At 39.5% G+C, this 20,629-nt stretch overlaps 1 protein-coding gene across 15 annotated transcripts in view; it reads left to right on the forward strand.

The window, feature by feature from the left end:
• INPP1 (inositol polyphosphate-1-phosphatase) overlaps nucleotides 1-18,471 on the forward strand; it is a 33,216-nt gene extending 14,745 nt beyond the window's left edge. For 8 of the 15 annotated variants that reach the window (XM_054476876.2, XM_054476882.2, XM_054476877.2 and 5 more), the window contains 5 exons: nucleotides 6,943-7,210; nucleotides 9,544-9,604; nucleotides 13,579-13,779; nucleotides 16,002-16,176; nucleotides 17,732-18,471. In XM_054476876.2, the coding sequence (XP_054332851.1) occupies nucleotides 7,007-7,210; nucleotides 9,544-9,604; nucleotides 13,579-13,779; nucleotides 16,002-16,176; nucleotides 17,732-18,290 (1,200 nt within the window). In that variant the 5' untranslated portion in view covers nucleotides 6,943-7,006 and the 3' untranslated portion in view covers nucleotides 18,291-18,471. Of the gene's footprint in view, nucleotides 1-6,547; nucleotides 6,603-6,942; nucleotides 7,211-9,543; nucleotides 9,605-13,578; nucleotides 13,780-16,001; nucleotides 16,177-17,731 lie in introns of all 15 variants that reach the window. The other 7 variants (XM_054476875.2, XM_054476873.2, XM_054476874.2 and 4 more) reach the window with 1 other exon arrangement.
• Nucleotides 18,472-20,629: the final 2,158 nt, after the last annotated feature.

Here is a 20,629-nt window from a genome sequence, read left to right on the forward strand (position 1 = left end):
CTCCCTTGCCTATTGATTAGAGAGCAGTTCTGTTTTGTGTCAGGCCCTTATCTATGTCGTCACCCTTCTGTCACTGTGGACAAAAAAAGGGCACAGCCAGCTTCTGCTACAACCAGGCTCTTCACATGAGAAGGAGCACTCTGGACCCTAGAATCCTCACAAAATATCTTCCTTGACAGAAAAATGCCTCTCCCAAGCCAGTCCTAGATTGTCTACCATGAAACCAGAGTAGTCTCAGCCTCTAGGAGCCAGAGTTTCCACCCAGATGCCCAGAAACTGAAGCAATCAGATCTGGCTGACATAAAGGAACTTGATTTGGGTTACTCAGAGAATTACAAGTAGTTCCCAGGCTTTGGATTTAATGGAGTAGTAAGTTTTAAGAAAAGGTTTCAGTGACCCATATAAACTTGCCAACCTCTTACTTTCTTAAGTTAAGACATGTGACTGTGGTTTCTGTGAGGTTGTATTTCATAGTCATAGCTATCATTTATTATCTGCCATGTGTAAAGCTCTGTGCTCTGTGATATTCTTCAGAAATATCTCATTTGATCTTCACAACATCACTGCAAGGTCCTATTAATCTTTATATTAAAGGTAAAGAGAGAGTCTCAGAGAGGGTAAGAAAATACCTCATGCCACACAGCTAGTTAGTGGCAGAGTTAGGTTTTGAACCCAGGCCTTTCTGATTCGAAAGCCTGTGTATTTTCCACTATATAGTTTATCCCATCTGAAATATGTCTAAATTATTCAGATAGGATTTTTAAACCTCTGATGTTCTGATAATGGCTAGAAATTCGAGATTTATCTTTGTGGAGAGGTTTGGGTTTCCAAGAAAAGTCTTAAGAACCTTTTTACCTTCTGATGTACTTCAATTCCTTTAGTAGTTCTCCAACTGGGCTGGACAATCCTACAAAAGCAAAAGAGACCCTAATTCTATCTGACATTGTGACACAATTTTATGTTAAACATATAGATATGCACATTTGGTTTGAGATGGGAGGAATGAAACTTCTTTAAGCCCATTTTGCTGAAATGTGACTTGAAATAGATTGTTACAAACCAAGGCTTATGAGAGGTTCAGTGCTCACTGCAATATTAATTACTTGGCTGTTAAAGCGAATAACTCTTAGTGGGAACGACTGCCTCACAGATGTTTCTTATTGACCACGTAAATGGGGAAGAAAACACTCCCGTTTTCGCTTTTGGCCAGAACATAAAAGACAAAGGAATAGATTGTGTCAGCTAATAGATTGGGTCGCTAAGGTAACCAAGGCCTCTCTTTCAGGAGAGGTGTTAGGGGCTAAATTATGTTCCTTCAAAATTCACATGTTGAAGCCCCAACCCCCAGTACCTCAGAATGGGACTGTACTTGCAGATAGGACCTTTAAAGTTTATGTGAGGTCATACAGGCAGATCCTAATCCAGTCTGACTGGCGTCCTTGTAAGAAAAGGGAGACATGCCAGAGATTAACGCCCACAGTGGAAAGGCCAGGTGAGGCCACAGTGAGAGGGGTTGTCTGCAAGCCAGGGAGCAAAGCCTCAGGAGAAACCAGTCCTGCTGACACCTTGCTCTTGGACTTCCAGTCCCCAGAACTGTGAGAAAGTATGATTTTATTGTTAAGCTACCCAGTCTTAACAAACTAACACCAGAAGAATTAGATATTGGGCATGCCCCCTGCCATCAATGCCATGACAGTTAAGGGAGACATCAGTGGGACGTAATAGATGAGCTTTTACTACCCAGAAGGGTCCTTAACAGAGGCTGAAGATCAGCTGGAGAAAAGGTTTTTCTGAGAGTAAAAGAAAAGTCAAATAGTGACATATAATGATCAAACCTAGTGACAGATATCAACTAGGGGTGTGTGTGTATGCATTTTTTTTTGCTATATAATGTACTTTATAATACTAATGTACTTATGATTATTATCCAACAATTACTGATTTTCCCTTATTTTAATAGTTAACTATTGATGAAAAGATTTCACCGGCTAGAGTACTGGTCAACAGTATGGGCTTCTTCCAGGTTGCCTAGGTTTGAATCTTGTCCCACAACTTCCTAGCTCTGTGATTTTCAGTAAACAATCTCCTTGTGCCTCAGTTTCTTCATCTGTAAAATGGAGATAATAGTACCTACTTCCTAAGGTTATATAAGAATTAAATGAGTTAATCCATGTAAGGTGCCTAGAAGGATGCCTGGCATGTAGTAAGCACCTAGTAAATGTTAGCTATTTCAATTTTAACCTATCTCTGCACAAGAATAACAGATAGCAAAACCATTGTACCTCCATTGTTTCACCAAGATACCTGCCAGCAGGTGCCAGCTGCCACTAAAATTGCCAGCATAGAGGTAAAGAAAAATAAGCAACCTGGAGAACAGGAGCTATTAAATCTCAGTGTTTAGAGTTATACAGGATGCTGACAAAAATACAGATTCCTAGGCCTTGTCTCCGGAGATTCTGATTCACTAAGCTGGGGTAGAGTCCAGTAATCTGTTTTTTCAGAAGGCCATCTTGGGTAATTCTTATACAGATAACTCTCAGAACATCCATTGAGAAATACTAATCAAAAGGAATTTCTTCTATAGTCAAGGCTATTAAATTATGGTAAATGCCATAACTTACTAATCATAAGTCTATAATAATTTTTATTTAAAGTACAATGTTGAAATAAACAGTCTTAGGTGAATAATGAGTATGTAAACTTACTTTTAAGAAAATCATCTACTTCATCACTCAGGTATCAAGCCTAGTACCCATTAGTGATGAAATAATCTGTACAGCAAACCCCACGACATGGGTTTAGCTATATAACAAACCCACACATGTACCCCTGAACTTAAAATAATAGTTGAAAAAATAAATAAATAAATTTTAAAAATCATCTGAAAGATAATTTCCATGAGTTTTAATAAAATGTATTGATAAAATGGAAGAATAAATTCTGCATTAGATGTAGCCTTCAGTTTCGCCATAGACAAATTATTTCAAGTTGAGCCATTCAAGGTTAGGATGAATTGTGCAATGCTCCCCTCAGGTTTGTGGCCTGCCTGTGTGAACTGAGTTGAGGATACATGGAGAGCCAGGGCCTTGGGGAAAGAGAAGTAGCTCAACAAATGCTGGGCTCATTAGCATGGCTGGAGAAAGTGGTTTCAACCTGAAACTGGGCATTTCAACCTGGAACTTGACAAAATATGACAGTGTTGCCTAGGGCCAAAACGAAGAGTAAACTCTGGGATAACCTTGGAACTGAAAAACCTGATTATTGTGTTATGAGGAATTCCTAAAATCTGTAGACCTGTTCATTACAGGGCTGCAGTGAATAGCCAGTAGTTCTTTCCCATTGGTCAAGTTGCTGTGCTCGCTAAGCAGCAACTGCTCAGGTCAGGTGAGAGGTCATTATTGAGGAAATAAAGGTTGGGCCCAAAGAGGGCAAACTCCAGATTACTGCAGCACTTGTGCTGACACTCACCAGGGTTAAATTGATGAGCTTTCTGCGTGAGAGAAGGGAGTGGTGGTGATTTCTGGAGCTTGTAGCCACAGTGAGTAGCTCGCCTGAGTGTTCTTAGGGTGTTATAAGGAGTGTTTCTTGGTTATTCAACAGTGTAGTTAGTACAGTTTCTTTTAAGAAAAAAAATTGATTTTAAAACTTGAATAAAAGAAACACTGCTGATATTGTTTATCTTGAAAGCTTTCAAATTGGACTCCTTGAGATCTTCATGCTGCTGTTAAGATAAAAAGCTATTTTGATACTGTTGGTTCATTGATTCTTCTGCCTTATAACCACAGAACATTTACTAAGAAATAAAAATTAAGGTTACTGAATGTATACTTTTGTGGCCATGTATTATACTAAGATATGTATGCACATCTGTGATTGTATATTATACATAAGTTATAATTTGTGGCATATATATGTCATATATGCCATCAATTATTTCTAAGGCAACGTGCCTCAGCTTTATTAATGCAGCTGTTTTTCCTAATGTTTAGATTCGAGTCAACTAAAGTAAATCTTCCTACATAGCATTCATTCCTGAAATAAAAGGCACTTAAGTAGGCAGGTGCTTTTGTTTGAGTTTTCACTAGATCCTTTCTATCACCTGAAAGCTTTTTGCATTATTACCGCAGTCTCATTTTATTTAGACATTTGCCTCGAGGAGCTGAGACATTCTTATACCTCCATACTTAATTCCCCAAGACATTAAAAAATGTAATTTATTATTATAAAAGCACTGTGTATTTACTGTAGAGTATTTGAAAATTATAGAAAAGCATAATAAAAAAAATCCATAATTCCATTACTCAGTCATAACTACCATTAAAACATCACCTACTAATCTTCCTTTCAAGCTCTTTCTCTCTGTGTATGTGTATAAACACAAATGAATAACATACTCTCAAATTATATATGGTCATAGGTAGTTTTTCCACTTAACATTAGTGCATTGACATATTTCCATATTATTAAATATTCTTCAAAAACATGATTTTACTGGTTGTATAGTATTTTGTTTTACCAATATTTAAGATTATTTTCAACTTGTTGTAATATTAATCCTCCTTGTGCAGAAATATTTTAACTCTGATTGCCTTAACACAAACTGAGGAAAAACTGGAGTTACTGACTAAAGGCAGTGACATCTATAGGGATCTTGACACATTTTTGTCAAATTGCCGTCTAGAAACCTAACTTGTTTGCATGCCCATTAGCAGAGCATCAGCACCTGTTTCACCACATCTCCAAGAGGGAATGTAAACTTTAAAACATATACAATAGCGAAGGAGGATGTCTCATTGCTTTTACGCCCTTTTCTTTTATTACTACTGAGACTAGACATATTTTCTCATAGTGGTTGACCTATAATCTTAAGGAGAGAACATATTTTTTAGCAAAATTGTTTAAGACCAACTATTACAAATTACATCTTACTCCCATTGCATCCATGTCTTCAGAGTTGTACTAATTCTCAGCCTCCCAGAGTCCATTAAGGGAATTTTTTTTTTTTTTTGAGACAGAGTCTTGCTCTGTCACCCGGGCTGGAGTGCAGTGGCGTAATCTGGGCTCACTGCAACCTCCGCCTCCCAGGTTCAAGCGATTCTCTTCCTCAGCCTCCCAAGTAGCTGAGACTACAGGCGTGGGCCACCACGTCCGGCTAATTTTTGTATTTTTTTAGTAGAGATTCACTATGTTGGCGAGGCTGGTTTTGAACTCCTGACCTCAGGTGATCCACCCACCTTGGCCTTCCAAAGTGCTGGGATTACAGGCATAAGCCACTGCGCCCAGTCCCCACTAATTTTTATATTTTTAGTAGAGACGGGGTTTCACCATGTTAGCCAGGCTGGTCTTGAACTCCTGACCTCAAGTGATCCATCTGCCTTGGCCTTCCAAAATGCTGGGATTACAGGCGTGAGCCACCATACCTGGCCTATTAAGGGAATTTTTTTTAATGAAGGAAACTGTATTATGATAATAAAGAGCCTGGGCTTGTGTGTAGGAGCAATGCCAAGCCTTGCAGTTTAGCCTTCTGTAACCCTGAAGAAGTTACTTAACCTTGCTATGCTTCAGCTTAACTGTAAAACAGGGTTGATAATACTCACAATAATTCTCATGCGATAGGAATTTTTCAAGCTTTTCCAGTAAGAGGTAGCTATTATTAAAAATGAGAACTGTTTCTCTCCTAATTGCAAAAAAGCCCCAACAGATATAATCAAGGTATGATAGCATAACACTCTTAGAAGCCAGAATTTTTCAAGTCTCAACAAGTTGCATGTTTCACCTCATTATTCAACCGTTTACTGGGTAAAGGATCAGCATAGATAGTGGGACTTTTTTTTAACGGGGTGTGAGGAAGTTGGCAATGAGATGGCTTGTGCTACTAGCCTAAGAATGACCTCAGAGTCTTGCAGGACACGCAGTGCTTGCTGGTCTGAGGCCGGGCGCAGTGGCTCACACCTGTAGTCCCAGCACTTTGGGAGGCCGAGGTAGGAGGATCACTTGAGCCCAAGAGTTTGAGATTAGCCTGGCCAACATGGTAAAACTCCATCTCCACAAAAAATACAAAAATAAGCCTGGCGTGGTGGCATGCACCTGTAGTCCCAGCTACTCAGGAGGCTGAGGTGGGAAAATGACTTGAGCCTGGGAGGTCAAGGCTGCAATGAGCTGTGTTCACACCACTGCACTCCAGCCTGGGTGACAGAGTGAGACCCTGTCTCAAAAACAAAAACAACAAAAAAGGTGCTAGCTGGTCTGGTACTTAGTACTTTAGAAAAGTTGCCCTGGATAACACGGTGAAACCCCATCTCTACTAAAAATACAAAAAATTAGCCGGGCATGGTGGCGGGCGCCTGTAGTCCCACCTACTCAGGAGGCTGAGGCAGGAGAATAGCGTGAACCCGGGAGGTGGAGCTTGCAGTGAGCAGAGATCGCGCAGCTGCACTCTAGCCTGGGTGACACAGTGAGACTCCGTCTCAAAAAAAAAAAAAAAAGAAAGTTGCCCTGGAACTGACAGCATAAGTCCTCATCCATTTTTTCTCCCTTCTTCCCACAGGGCGAAAGAAAGCACTACTTCAATACTGCTGCTAAGCCTATGTGATCATTCTAAGGTCATTACAAGAATTTGACTTGCCTTTAGCGTTGTGCTTGTGTGTTCATCTGCCTGTCTCTCTAGGGATTTAGATTTTCATTCCAAGATTTTTCTGTCACTGAGAATTTAATTCTTGGTATATTTTTGAGAGTGTAAGTTTTTTTTCAAGATTTAAAACAATAAGCTTCAAATGTAAGATTGTATCTAGAGTCTTCCACACTGAGGATGTGAATATGATACAGACTAACTGTTCACCAGGCTGACCAGGTTGACTGCCAGATGGGTTGTTAGTAGTGCCAGAGGCACCCTGACATCACTCTCTGAACTGCTTTCTCTTTCACATTCTTGTATTTTTCCAGCTGACGGCCCAGAGGGTGGGTGCCAATTCCACCAGGAGCTGCAACTGAAAAGCAAGGTTCAGAAATGTCAGATATCCTCCGAGAGCTGCTCTGTGTCTCTGAGAAGGCTGCTAACATTGCCCGGGCGTGCAGACAGCAGGAAGCCCTCTTCCAGCTGCTGATCGAAGAAAAGAAAGAGGGAGAAAAGAACAAGAAGTTTGCAGTTGACTTCAAGACGCTGGCTGATGTACTGGTACAGGAAGTTATAAAACAGAATATGGAGAACAAGGTAAGAAAGGTCACAGCCAAGGTAACTGCAAAATAGTTGCATCTGTGGCTTTCCCTGTCATAGAATAGCATGCCTTTTGCTCCTCACCCCTATCAGTATACTAGCACCTTGATTTCAAGTAAACATCTTGGATTTTTTTCCTCCTTGTCATGATTACAGTATTGATAAAATGTTCATTGCAGGAAATCTTTAAAATACAGAAAATCAAATAAGAAAATAAAAATCACTCACAATTCTAATACCTAGAAATAAACACTTCAGTATAGAACCTTCCACTTACTAATGAATTTCTTCTTAATAAATAATACATGTTTTCTGGAAAATAAGCAAAAATAAGAACCCTCTTAGTCCCACCACTGGAGAAAACCACAGCTATGCTTTGCTAAATATTATAACATTTTCCTTCTATGTGTATGTGTGTACATGACACATACAATGTATTGCAACAGAAATGAGAGCACACTGCTTTGTAACCTGTTTATTTTTTTTTTAACTTGATATATTAAGTCCTACCTACCTTGATGAAATAATGGATCTCATCATTTATCTAATGGTTTCTTCAGTTATGAGATTGTAGTTGGAGACTTAAAGTCTCCTTTATTCTAGTAGAAAAATATTGTTCTTTGTCATAAACACACAGATGTTTATATGTTAACATAACAATGATTGCGACTCTTTCTGGAGCTGACTAGAGAAACCGTATTAATAAGTAGAAATAATAATACTAGCAGCACTTATAAATGCTATGTGCCAGCCACTATTCTAAAGTCGTTAAATATATTAACTTATTTAGCTCTTATAACAATTTGATGAAGTAAGAACTACTATTACAATGTAACGGGTGAAAAAAGGGAGGCACAGAGAGGTTAAGTAACTTGCCTAAGGTTGCACATCAAGTAAATGGTAGGGCCAGTTTTCGAACACAGGCAGACTGGCTCCAGAGTCTGTGTTCTTTGCAATATTATATTGCCTTTTATATGATAATCTAACCATTACATTTGGGAGAATAGAACTTTATGGCAGAAAGCATTATAAAATATTGAAATAATTTCTATGAAATTTTCAAAATATTGAGAATGATTTAGAATTGTTTAAGTGAAATCTTGACCATAGGCGAAGAGACGAAATGCCATCATGAAATCTCTACAAACTATACTTTTTCATGTCATATAAAATCTTGCTCCAATAAACTAAATGAAGCAAATTTATTTCTGTTTTTTACTTATCAATATAGTTGGGTGCAAGGGATGGTTGAGCAACTGGATTAAAAATGTATCAACATTAATTTTTATGGGCTAATATTTGCCTCAAAGCATTATAAAAAGTTCAGGCAGTTGTTTATTCATGAGCTAAAATAAATGATATTCCATTTTAGCTGTATAAAATATCTTTATTTCATGAGCCTTTTGTCTTGTAATCTCAGAACCAGTCTTTAAGCAGGCTTGGGAGACTGAGTTTCAGCCCTTGATGAATGGGCTGGTTGCCAGCCCTTGTTGATTTGTACTGTCCCACAAAATAATATGAATAATAAGTGGTTGTGGGCATTATTAAAGCTATTGGTCATCCGCAAATGACCGAGTTCAAATATTTGAAGCATGTCCTTGCTTTTGTTCCCTGAGAATATGTGTATCAAAATTTAGCACATATTTTGAGAAAAATTGTCTTTACTACGGAGAGGATCAGAAGCAAAATGCATCAGAAAGCTTCATGATCATACAGAGATGACGGAAGATTCTTACTTGACTCCATTTATTCACTCTATATATTAATACTTAAATTATTGGTCAATAAAATCTTTCTCTTTTTTCATATCCCCTTCCTAGCCTGAATGATGATACATCTGAGAGTGGGGAAACAAACGCCTGAAAATGAAAACAAAATCAAATGTTATCCTCTAATTCCTTCTATCCAGTCTCAAGTCGTGCTTTTAGATACTTGATCAACAAAATTGCCTTGTATAAGCTACTGGGATGCTGTTTAAGAGCAATAGTTAAAACATGTCCTTTGCAAATATTCGAATTCTATGGCCCTTAGGTAGAAGGATGAAGTTTCTAGAAGTACTTTTGCAAACTAAACAGGACATAAGGGAACCAGGCATCTACCATGATTTTGACTTTCTACAGGGGCAAAAGAGCAGAAAAATATTAGAAAATTAAGCACTGAGCCAAGTTGACTTCGTCTTTTTATACTTGGATTGGTTTCTAGAATTGGAAATTTTGGAATTTCAGTTCTGATTGTGCTATTTAATTTGAAATATAAAATTGAAATCTGTTCAGAATTGAGCATATGTGTGGGTTTTTGTTTTGTTTTTCATCATACTCTGAATCATTCAGTTTCCAGGCTTGGAAAAAAATATTTTTGGAGAAGAATCCAATGAGTTTACTAATGACTTGGGTAAGTATAAGAATCTTAATGTGTCTTTGTAATTTAATTATCATATGGTATTCTAGTCTCCAGTTTATACCATGAACTAAATGTTTGGAAGCCACTTACTGTAAACAACATAATATATTTGATGTTAAGGTTCATTCCATTTCTACCTCAGAATATCATGCCATTTAACTTAAGCAGAGAGATGTGGTATCTTAGAATAATTTAGCAAGTCCATGTATCATTTTAGATATAAATCTGTGGCATTTAAGTAACTTATATAACTCAAGCTTTGGGAAAATTGCATGGCCCTTGGGAATCTAATGTAAGTTATCAATGCCCCAAAGATGCCCATCTACAAAATTGTGCAGACAATTTCAGATCCTAGGTTTAAACCCATCTGTGCGCTCTTGGGGGAAGTCCATGGACCTTGGCTAAAAGTACAGAGGCAGCCATGGTTCTGAAATACTGTGTGATCTTGAGCAAATCACCTCATCATTTCTCTAAGTCTCAGAACCTCTGTGAAGTACTTGGATTAACTAAAAGCTTCCTTTTAGTACTAAGTTTTTTGGTTTGTTTGTTTTTGAGACAGAGTTGCTCTGTTGCCCAGGCTGGAGTGCAGTGGCACAATCTCGGTTCACTGCAACCTCCACCTCCTGGATTCAAGCGATTCTCCTGCCTCATCCTCCTGAGTGGCTGGGATTACAAGCATGTGCCACCACGCCCGGCTAATTTTTGTATTTTTAGTTAGAGGTGGGATTTCACCATGTTGGCCAGGCTGGTCTCAAACTCCTGACCTCAGGTAATCTGATTTCTTTCAGAGAAACAATTTTTTTTTTTAAGTTTGTTTGGATTTGTTTAATAGTAGAAGAATAAAATAGTGAACATTAAACACTGATCATGTGACAAATACTTAAATATCTAGAAACACAATTACAAAGAAAAAATGAATTTCTAGATTAACTCTGAAAATTTTTTAGTCTCCTTCATGCACCACATATTAAGATGCAGTTAGTTCTATGTTAGTAATAAGGGAAAGAAATCTTTTAAACCTCTGAAGGTTAAAAATAACACTATGCCTGACTTACAAGCAATCTTACATTTAAAAATCTACGCTTGACTACTTCACAAACAGTTATTTTAATACATCATTTGTCTAGAATTGTAGAGGCAAAAGGCATAGCCACATCCATTTTCCTGTTTGTTAAAAGGGCAGAGAAATGTGAAGAGAGGAAGAGGAGAGATGGTGATGATGATATTGCAGGCAAGACCAGATCATAGGAGGGGATTTAGATTTCCCTCTCAGTGGGATGGGAGGTCTCTGGCAAATTTCAAGCAAAGGAGTGATATAATTTGTTCCTTTGAATGATCCCATAAGTTTTACTGAGCCCAGAGTAGGTGTGCAGTAAGTAGCCATTATTAGCTTTATTATTCCCCAACTTTAACAGTCTAATTTACTTTGAATTAAGTTAATTTAACTAAATTTGACTGTTTCTTGCTGATTCAGTCATCACTGTAATAGATGTATATTGTGCTTCCCACACTTTACTGGTCATGTAATCGCCTCAGGATCTTGTTAAAATTCAGTAGGTCGGCCGGGCGCGGTGGCTCACGCCTGTAATCCCAGCACTTTGGGAGGCCAGGGTGGGTGGATCACGAGGTCAGGAAATTGAGTCCATCCTGGCTAACACGGTGAAACCCCGTCTCTACTTAAAAAATACAAAAAAATTAGCGGGGCATGGTGGCGGACGCCTGTAGTCCCAGCTACTCAGGAGGCTGAGGCAGGAGAATGGCGTGAACCCGGGAGGCGGAGCTTGCAGTGAGCCGAGATCGCACCACTGCACTCCAGCCTGGGCAACAGAGCGAGACTCCATCTCAAAAAAAAAAAAAAAAAAAAAATTTTCAGTAGGTCTGGGGGTGGCATCTGAGGTTCTGATTTTTTTTTTTTTTTTTGGTTAGATGGAGTCTCCCTCTGTTGCCCAGGCTGGAGTGCCGTGGCACAATCTTGGGTCACTGCAGCCTCCACCTCCCAAGTTCAAGTGATTCTCCTGCCTCAGCCTCCCAAGTAGCTGGGATTATAGACATGTGCCACCATGCCTAGCTAATTTTTTTATACTTTTATTAGAGACAGGGGTTTCACTATGTTGACCAGGGTGGTCTCGAATTCCTGACCTCAAGTGATCTGCTTACCTCAGCCTCCTAAAGTGCTGGGATTACAGGCATGAGCCACCATACTCAGCCTAAGGTTCTGACTTTCTAGCTCCCAGCTGATATAGACACTGCTGGTCCTTGGAATAAGAAGGGTGGAAGTAGCTACCTAGATAGCTACTAGATAGCTAGGAGTATCTAAAACGTTCCAAAGTGCCATGTTTTCTTAGTTTTTAAGATTTATTTTCCTCCACTGCTGTCACTTCTTGTTGCTATTAACTTGCCTATTTTTTACCAGCCTCTTCCCTCACTTCTGTCAAGGGGTGAAACCAGATTAATCAAGGGTCTAAGAGGCATGTTTAAAGCGATGGTAAAGCACCTGGCCTCGGTAACTTATCATTTCATTTGAAGAAGCAGCTTTGCTTATGTTCTGGTTCTCAATGGGCTCCACAGAGGAGAGCTATTTATATGTATACCATTTAGAGGCATAAAGTTTTACTACATTTAAAGATTGGTATATACCATTTTATGTTACTTACCATAAACAATTTTAAGTTAAAAGCAATATCATATAAGGAGGTAGAAGCACTTCGGTGTGCTGAAAAACCTCCATTCTTTTCAATAACATATTCAGACACGGACAGGGTGACTTAAGTATATAAAAAGTCAAAAGACAAATTTTAAAAAGATTAATGATCAGGAAGTCAGGAATTATTAACTGGCCTATGTGTCCCTTAACTGGGATACAAAATTGTGCCCACATGGGCATTTTTCTAGGGAGGTCTTTTGATTCCTGAAACCCATCCCTTACTATTCAGGTTAAGTGCCTGGGTAGCCACTGAGCATCTGACTTGATGAAGCCCCACCAGGTGATTCTGGCAGTCAGCCAGGCGTAGGAACTGCTGGGATGGATATATTGCCCTCACTTAATCTAAGTGCACAGCTTTTGATTCACTCTCTCACTGGCTCACTCTGTCTCTCTTGCTTGCTCTCTCGCTGTCTCTGTCTCAATCTTTGTCTCACTCTCTCGCTGTCTCTCTCGCTCTGTCTCTCGCTCTGTCTCTCACTTTGTCTCTTGCGCTCTCTGTCTCGCTCTCTTGCTCTGTCTCTCTCGCTGTCTCTCGCTCGCTGTCTATCTCACTCTTTCGCTCTCTGTCTCGCTCTCTCGCTCTGTCTCGTTTGTTCTCTGTCTCACTCTTTCGCTCTCTCTCTCTGTCTCTTTCACTCTATCTCTCTCACTCTCTCCCTGAATCTCTCGCTCTGTCTCGCTCTGTCTCTCTCGCTCTGTCTCTCTTGCTCTCTCTCGCTCTTTTGCTGTCTCTCTCGCTGTCTCTCGCTCTCTCTTTCACTCTCTGTCTCTCTCTGTCTCGCGCTCTCGCTCTGTCTCTCTCTTGCTTGCTGTCTGTCTCACTCTTTCCCTCTGTCTCTTTCACTCTCCCTGTCTCTCTGTCTCTCTCGCTGTCTTGCTCTCTCTGTCTCTCTCTGTCTCGCTCTCTCGCTCTGTCTCTCTCTTGCTTGCTGTCTCACTCTTTCGCTCTGTCTCTTTCGCTCTCCCTGTCTCTCTGTCTCTCTCGCTCTCTCACTCTCTCTGTCTCATTCTGTCTCGCTCTCTCTGTCTCGCGCTCTTTCGCTCTGTGTCTCTTGCTCTCTCTGTGTGTCTCTCGCTCTCTCACTCTCTCGCTCTGTCTCTCTCACTCTTTTGCTCTGTCTCGCTCTCTGTGTCTCTCGCTCCCTCTCTGTCTCTCTCTCTCGCTCTCTCTGTCTCTCTCACTCTTTAGCTCTCTCTCTCTCTGTTCTTTCTCCACTGAAACTCTTGAAGTGTAATGGCTTATCGTGTGGCTTTACCCTAGGGGAAAAGATTACCTTGAGGTTGTGTTCAACAGAGGAAGAAACAGCAGAGCTTCTTAGCAAAGTCCTCAATGGTAACAAGGTGGCATCTGAAGCATTAGCCAGGGTTGTTCATCAGGATGTTGCCTTTACTGACCCAACTCTGGATTCCACAGAGATCAATGTTCCACAGGACATTTTGGGAATTTGGGTGGACCCCATAGGTAAGTATAGGAGAGTATGTTTGTTCTTATTTGCAATCTTTTTTTTTGGTGGTGGGGTTGGGGGCGGGTGTTGGAAAAATAAAAATTATTGAGTGTAGTTTAACTCTGCTAGAAGTTTTTAAAATTTTAAAGTTTTAAAACAATGAGAGTTGAGGTGTATGTGTCATGTGTTCTGTATATATACATATATATTATAGCTGTGTGTATATATACACATATCTATAACAGGTGTGTATATACACACACACATACATACAGGCACACATGCAAAGATGAATTAACTTATCTTCAAAAGACTTCAGGGACCAGACTGGTAAGTAAATGAGAGAATGAAGTGAGAGCTGTTATGACCCATTGAGCACACATGCCGTTTAAAGAGCACTTAGCTTTAGCGGATTGTTGCCATATGGGCGTACAGGCCAGCTCTTCAGATTTTTAAAGAGAAACCAAAATCCAAGGTTTTCAGCGATATATCCCAATTTCTAACCGTTAGCTACTAATTCAGTTAAACAAGCAAACAATCAAAAAAACACAGTACAGGTCAAGCAAAAAGCTGAATGTGATGCATGAGCAGTTTGTGAGCCCTGCATAAGCTCTACATTTTTTTTGGTCATGATTGTGATAGAAACATAATGTATAATCCATTGTTTTGAAAATGTAACCCTTTTTTTTTTTTTTTTTTTTTGAGACAGAGTCTCGTGTTGCACACAGGCTGGAGTGAAGTGGCACAGTGAGAACTCACTCACTGCAGCCTTGTCCTCCTGAGCTCAAGCGATCCTCCTGTCTCAGCCTCCCAAGTAGCTGGGACCCAAGTAGGTGGCACAGGTGCATGCCACCTCACCAGGCTAATTTTTTATATTGTTTTTAGAGAAGGGGTTTTTACCATGTTGCCCAGGCTGGTCTTGAACTCCTGGGTTCAAGCGATCTGCCTGCCTCAGCCTCCTAAAGTGCTAGGATTACAGGCATGACCTACCAGGCCCAGCCAGCCTTTATCTTCAATGATGCTATTAATACAAAGTTCTAGGTAATAATTTTAATAAGCTCCCCTTTCCTTTTTTTTCTTCCCCATCCAACACAATAGGACCATTCAAGGACAAGGCAAACTCCTCTCTGGGTCCTTCCCATCCTACAAGTGCATTCACAGGATGATACTGAAATGGGTTTAATCTTCAGATAATTATATCACATTCAACCAGTGGATGATATATGGAAACTAAAAACCTTTCCCCAAATCTTTGATCATTTAAGGGTAAACTGGCATCAGTTATAGTTTCTGAGGGACAGCGATCTCCTGTTTCTTGGTTCCACCCTGAATTGATTCTGTTTTCGAGCTCTTTGAATCTTTTGCCAGGCACATCCTTAGCCGTGTGTTGACTCCCTAGACATCGGCAGTCAGCTGCTGGCACTTACATCTCTTAAGAGGAAACCTAGTTTCTCTGCCTCTGTTTCATAGGAGCACTGTTAATTTCTTTTTTTGGTGCCACCATCATTGTCTCTTTCTTCCTTCTAACTTGAGGGACCAAATAATAATAGTAAAAGATAATTTTACCTGTGACCTATTACAGGAGGGGGGCTTTTCTTTTTTTCTTTTCCTTTTTAAAATTTTTGGGGGTATATAATAGGTGTATATATTTATGGGGTACATGAAATGTTTTGACACAGGCACGCAATGTGAGATAAGCACATCATAGAGAATGGGGTATCCATCCCTTTGAGCATTTATCCTTTGAGTAATAAACAATCTAGTTACACTCTTTATTTTTAAATGTACAGTTAAGTTCTTATTGATTATAGTTACCCTATTGTGCTATCAAATAGTAGGTCTTTTTTTTTTCACCCATTGGAAGGAGACTTTTCCATCTCACATTGTACTAGTCCTCTGATTAGTAGTATTTCTAAAATAATCCCACCAATTATTCTGGTTATTACTTTTTAAATGCTTTTGATAAGTAATAAATATTTGAATTCCTGTTATATACAAGTTGCTTTGCCACAGGAACTATAGACACATCCTCTCCCTTCAAGAGTTCTCACATAGTCAGGAAAATGAAACACAAGCAATTTAAGAGTAAAGTACAAGAGGCCAAATAACAATTAAATACAGTGACATCCAAAGGTAAAAAATTATTGGTTACCAAATCAGTAGAAGAGAGAAGTCATATGGAACAGAGTCTTCTAAATAATCTTTACCTGAATCCAAACACATTTGCTTCCTTTTTCAGATTCAACTTATCAGTATATAAAAGGTTCTGCTGACATTAAATCCAACCAGGGAATCTTCCCCTGTGGACTTCAGTGTGTCACCATTTTAATTGGTGTCTATGACATACAGACAGGGGTTCCCCTGATGGGAGTCATCAATCAACCTTTTGTGTCACGAGATCCAAACACCCTCAGGTAAAAGGCAAATATTTTTGGTATATTATGGTTGTTAGAACTTATGACCTCAGCTTTGCTTATTGTTAGGATTATCACTATATGACATTCCCATGACTTAACACATGGGAGTGTTGCCATTGAAAGTCTGTGTATTTGAATTAAAGTTCTATTTTCAATCTTGGATTTGCGTAATTTTATTTCAGGCCAAGTGCATGCTGGTAGAAATTTTAAAATTAATACTATCCTGGAGAAATCATAGTTTTACATTTGGAATATAGTAATCCTGTTCCCTGTTTCTAGAATCCACTCAAAACCAGATAAGTAGAGTGGTGGTAACACTGCCTTCCAATAGACAGCTGCCATCGCTGTATAGCCAGTTGAACTTTGGTATAATTTTAGAAGTTCAAAAGAAAATGTGAAAATTATCCACTGAAAAGATTGGTAGGCATGGCCAGGATCAGAACCTAACTCACACTCCCTTTCTGCCTCCTCCCTTCCACTCTTCCATGCACTCTTAAACAGAGCGTAGAAAGCGGCCAGGACCCAGCTGCTTCTGATCCATGGCCTGTGCTTTGGGTTGACTCCAGGGCATGGCAAAGTCCAGATGGAACAAGCAGTTTCAGCTTTTTATTGAAATAGGTCATATTTTTTCACTTATATAGGATTACATATTTTTATTGAACCTTGAGCTGCTTCAAGTAACAATCGTTTGCTCTTTAATAGTCATAAGTTTATACCTCTTAAGTTTTAATATTTTCCCCCTACCCCCGCCATCTTCCAAACTAAAAATGGATTTCTGCTATCTTTAAAAGGTTAATAAGAAATTAAAAAGAATTGGAACAATATGCCGACATAATCATGGCCTAGAAATGGAGGTGGTCAACGAAATAGTTTATGGCACAGATTCAGAGTGAGACTTTGTGGGTTTGAATGCAGATTCTATCACTTTCTAGCTGAGTGGGCCTCAGCAAGCTACTTACTTTCTCTAAGCCTGTTTCCTTATCTGTAAATATGTAACAACATAGACAGTAAGTTAAGCGTTGATAAAGGGAAGGTGCTATAATTATTGTGGTTGCCAAAACTAATAACATTGAGTCCATCTTTCTTTGTGTTGGAAGCCAATGTGAAACTAGTGAATAAGAGAATGAAAAGGAGTTACCAAATAAAGAAAACCTTGTTATAAGGATTCTACAATATTTGCTGATCAAAAAGAGATATCACTTATCTATTCCTTTTTCCCTATTAAACTTTAAATACTAAAAGTTGTAATGAAATTTTGCGATGGTTCTGGAAGCTGGAAACCCCATAAATGTTTTAGTGTTGTCCTAGATTGATGTGATAATGCCATAAAATTGAAAGCATTTCTAATTGCAACAACTCAGGCAGCTGCATGCATATAAGTAACTTTCTGAAATAAACTAGCTACCTGATATCTATTCCTAGGCCTAAAGTTGTTAAGATTCACCATGTTATGATGAATTGTGTATTTCTTCATATCATTAAGTTTGAAAGTGACATGAGTAACGAAAAACAAATGTGGTAATCATCACCAATTGAAATTTTTCTTCTACAGGTGGAAAGGACAGTGCTATTGGGGACTTTCTTACATGGGGACCAACATGCATTCACTTCAGCTCACCATCTCTAGAAGAAACGGCAGTGAAACACACACTGGAAACACCGGCTCTGAGGCAGCATTCTCCCCCAGTTTTTCAGCCGTCATTAGTACAAGTGAAAAGGAGACTATCAAAGCTGCATTGTCACGTGTGTGTGGAGATCGCATATTTGGGGCAGCTGGGGCTGGTTATAAGAGCCTATGTGTTGTCCAAGGCCTCGTTGACATTTACATCTTTTCAGAAGATACCACATTCAAGTGGGACTCTTGTGCTGCTCATGCCATACTGCGGGCCATGGGTGGGGGAATAGTAGACTTGAAAGAATGCTTAGAAAGAAATCCAGAAACATGGCTTGATTTGCCACAGTTGGTGTACCACGTGGAAAATGAGGGTGCTGCTGGGGTGGATCGGTGGGCCAACAAGGGAGGACTCATTGCATACAGATCCAGGAAGCGGCTGGAGACATTCCTGAGCCTCCTGGTCCAAAATCTGGCACCTGCAGAGACGCAGACATAGAGGAACTCTAACCCCAGTATACCTGTATAAACTGAACGGTGAAACTGTTTCCGATTATCTCTATCTTTTGAGGAGGCTTTGTCCTGTTGCTGGTTAACATTCACCTTCCTCTTTTGAGGAGTATTTTTCCATTATGTATTCATAATAATGTTAATTTCAATAAATGACTTTCATGCAGCAATTATATTGGTGTATGAAATTCTTACAGTGAATATTGTGCTGTTAGTGCTGCTTGAAACATTTCAATAAAATATTGACCAGGAACAGTGGCTCACGCCTGTAATCCCAGGACTTGGGGAGGCCAAGACGGGCGGATCACGAGGTCAAGAAATCAAGACCATCCTGGCCAACATGGTGAAACCCCATCTCTACTAAAAATACAAAAATTAGCTGGGCTTGGTGGTGTGCGCCTGTAGTCCCAGCTACTCAGGAGGCGGAGGCAGGAGAATCGCTTGAACCCGGGAGGCATAGGTTGCAGTGAGCCGAGATTGTGCCACTGCACTCCAGCCTGGTGACAAAGCGAGACTGTCTCAAAAAAAAAAAAAAAAAAAAATTGATGAACAAGGAAAAAAATCCTGTTAAATTAGTAAAACTATGCTAAACATCTAAGCGATAGAAATTTCTCTGAAATATAAGGGAGAATACAGGAGGGGTTTGCTTGAGTTTTATTTCCTCTTGAAGGAAAAAATCTGCAATTTTAGCCTGTTGGCAGAACATTTAGAACTGAATTTGCGTAAGTTAGCCAAGTTTATGTACTTTCAACAGTATTCTTGTGTTTCTTATAGGAAGTAAAGCCTGGAACACTGTGGGCTCCCCCTTTGCAGAGACAGGGAGGGAGAGACAGGGATACACACACACACACACACACACACACACACACACATACACACACAGTGAAAGACACAGACAAACAGAAAGACACACGCACAGAAGCAGAAGAGTACAACGAGTAGAGGTTTCTGCAATTTTTGCATATTTACTACACTTTACCAAAAACCAGAGGTGGACTTTAGATATATACAACCCTTGTCTACCAGCATCCCACAGTGAGTGTTCTCTGAAGCGGACATAAAGTACTTTTTCTGTATTCTCAGTGGCAGCCCTGGTAACCAGAGAGTGCCAACTGCAGGGATCAAATCCTCGGCTCTGACTTCATTCTGCCCTACGCCCCCTGGGGTCCAAAGGATGTTTCTACAGATCCTCTATTTACAAATGCATGAAAATAACAATCTGATTTTCTAATGTCCTTACACTTAAAATTTTTTGACAAATTATGTTAATGTCATATGATGCTTTGAAATATGTATACATTGCAGAAGGGCTAAATCAAACTAACATTACCTTACATTTTTTGTGTGTGTGTAGTGAGAACACTTAAAATCTGTTAGCAATTTTCAGGTAAACAATACGTTGTTATTAACTATAGTCACCACGTTATAGGATCTTTTGAACTTATTATTCCTGTGTAACTGAAATTTTCTATCCTTTGACCAACATCTCCCAAACACTTCAGCCCCTGATAACCACCATTCTACTCTCTGCTTCTGTGAATTTGACTTTTTCAGTTTCTATGTGTAAGTGAGGCTGTGTGGTATTTGTCTTTCTGTGCCTGGCTTATTTTACTTAACAATGTCCTTCAGGGTCATCCAAATGACAAGATTTCTTTTTTTATGGCAGAATACTATCCATTGTGTAACATATTAATACAACATTTTCTTCATTCATTCATATCTTGCTTGATTTCATATCTTGGCTATTGTCAATAATGTCAAAATGAACATGGGAGTGGAGGTATCTCTTTAACATACTGATTTCTTTTCCTTTTTTTTTTTTTTTTTTTTTTTTGAGATAGGGTCTCACTCTGTCACCCAGGCTGGAGTGCAGTGGAATGATCATGGCTCACTGCAGCCCTGACCTCCTGGGCTCAAGCGATCCTCCCGCCTCAGCCTCCTAAGTAGCTAGGACTATAGGTGCATGTCACCACTCCTGACTAATTTTTTTGTTTTAGTAGAGATGAGGTTTTGCCATGCTTCCCAGGCTGGTCTCGAATTCCTGGGGCTCAAATTTCTCAACTGGAGGGGGAAAAAGCTGGATGGAAGAGGGAATCATTATATTCTGTGAACATCTATAATGTATATTATTCACCGTCAATCTTTGCAGAAAAGCCAAAGCCCTTTCTTTAAGCATGTGCCTCTGAGGGGTCTGCATTGTTTTTCTTGCGGAAGCCACAACCAGGTGAGTGTGATTTCTAGTTTTAATTTCTGTAGAGGAAGAACTTAAAAATATTCCCTCTATTTTTACAGTGGTGTTTGTTTTTGAGACAAAGTCTTGCTCTGTCA

This window comes from Pongo pygmaeus, chromosome 11 (assembly GCF_028885625.2).
Source record: "Pongo pygmaeus isolate AG05252 chromosome 11, NHGRI_mPonPyg2-v2.0_pri, whole genome shotgun sequence".
Lineage (NCBI taxonomy): Eukaryota > Metazoa > Chordata > Mammalia > Primates > Hominidae > Pongo > Pongo pygmaeus.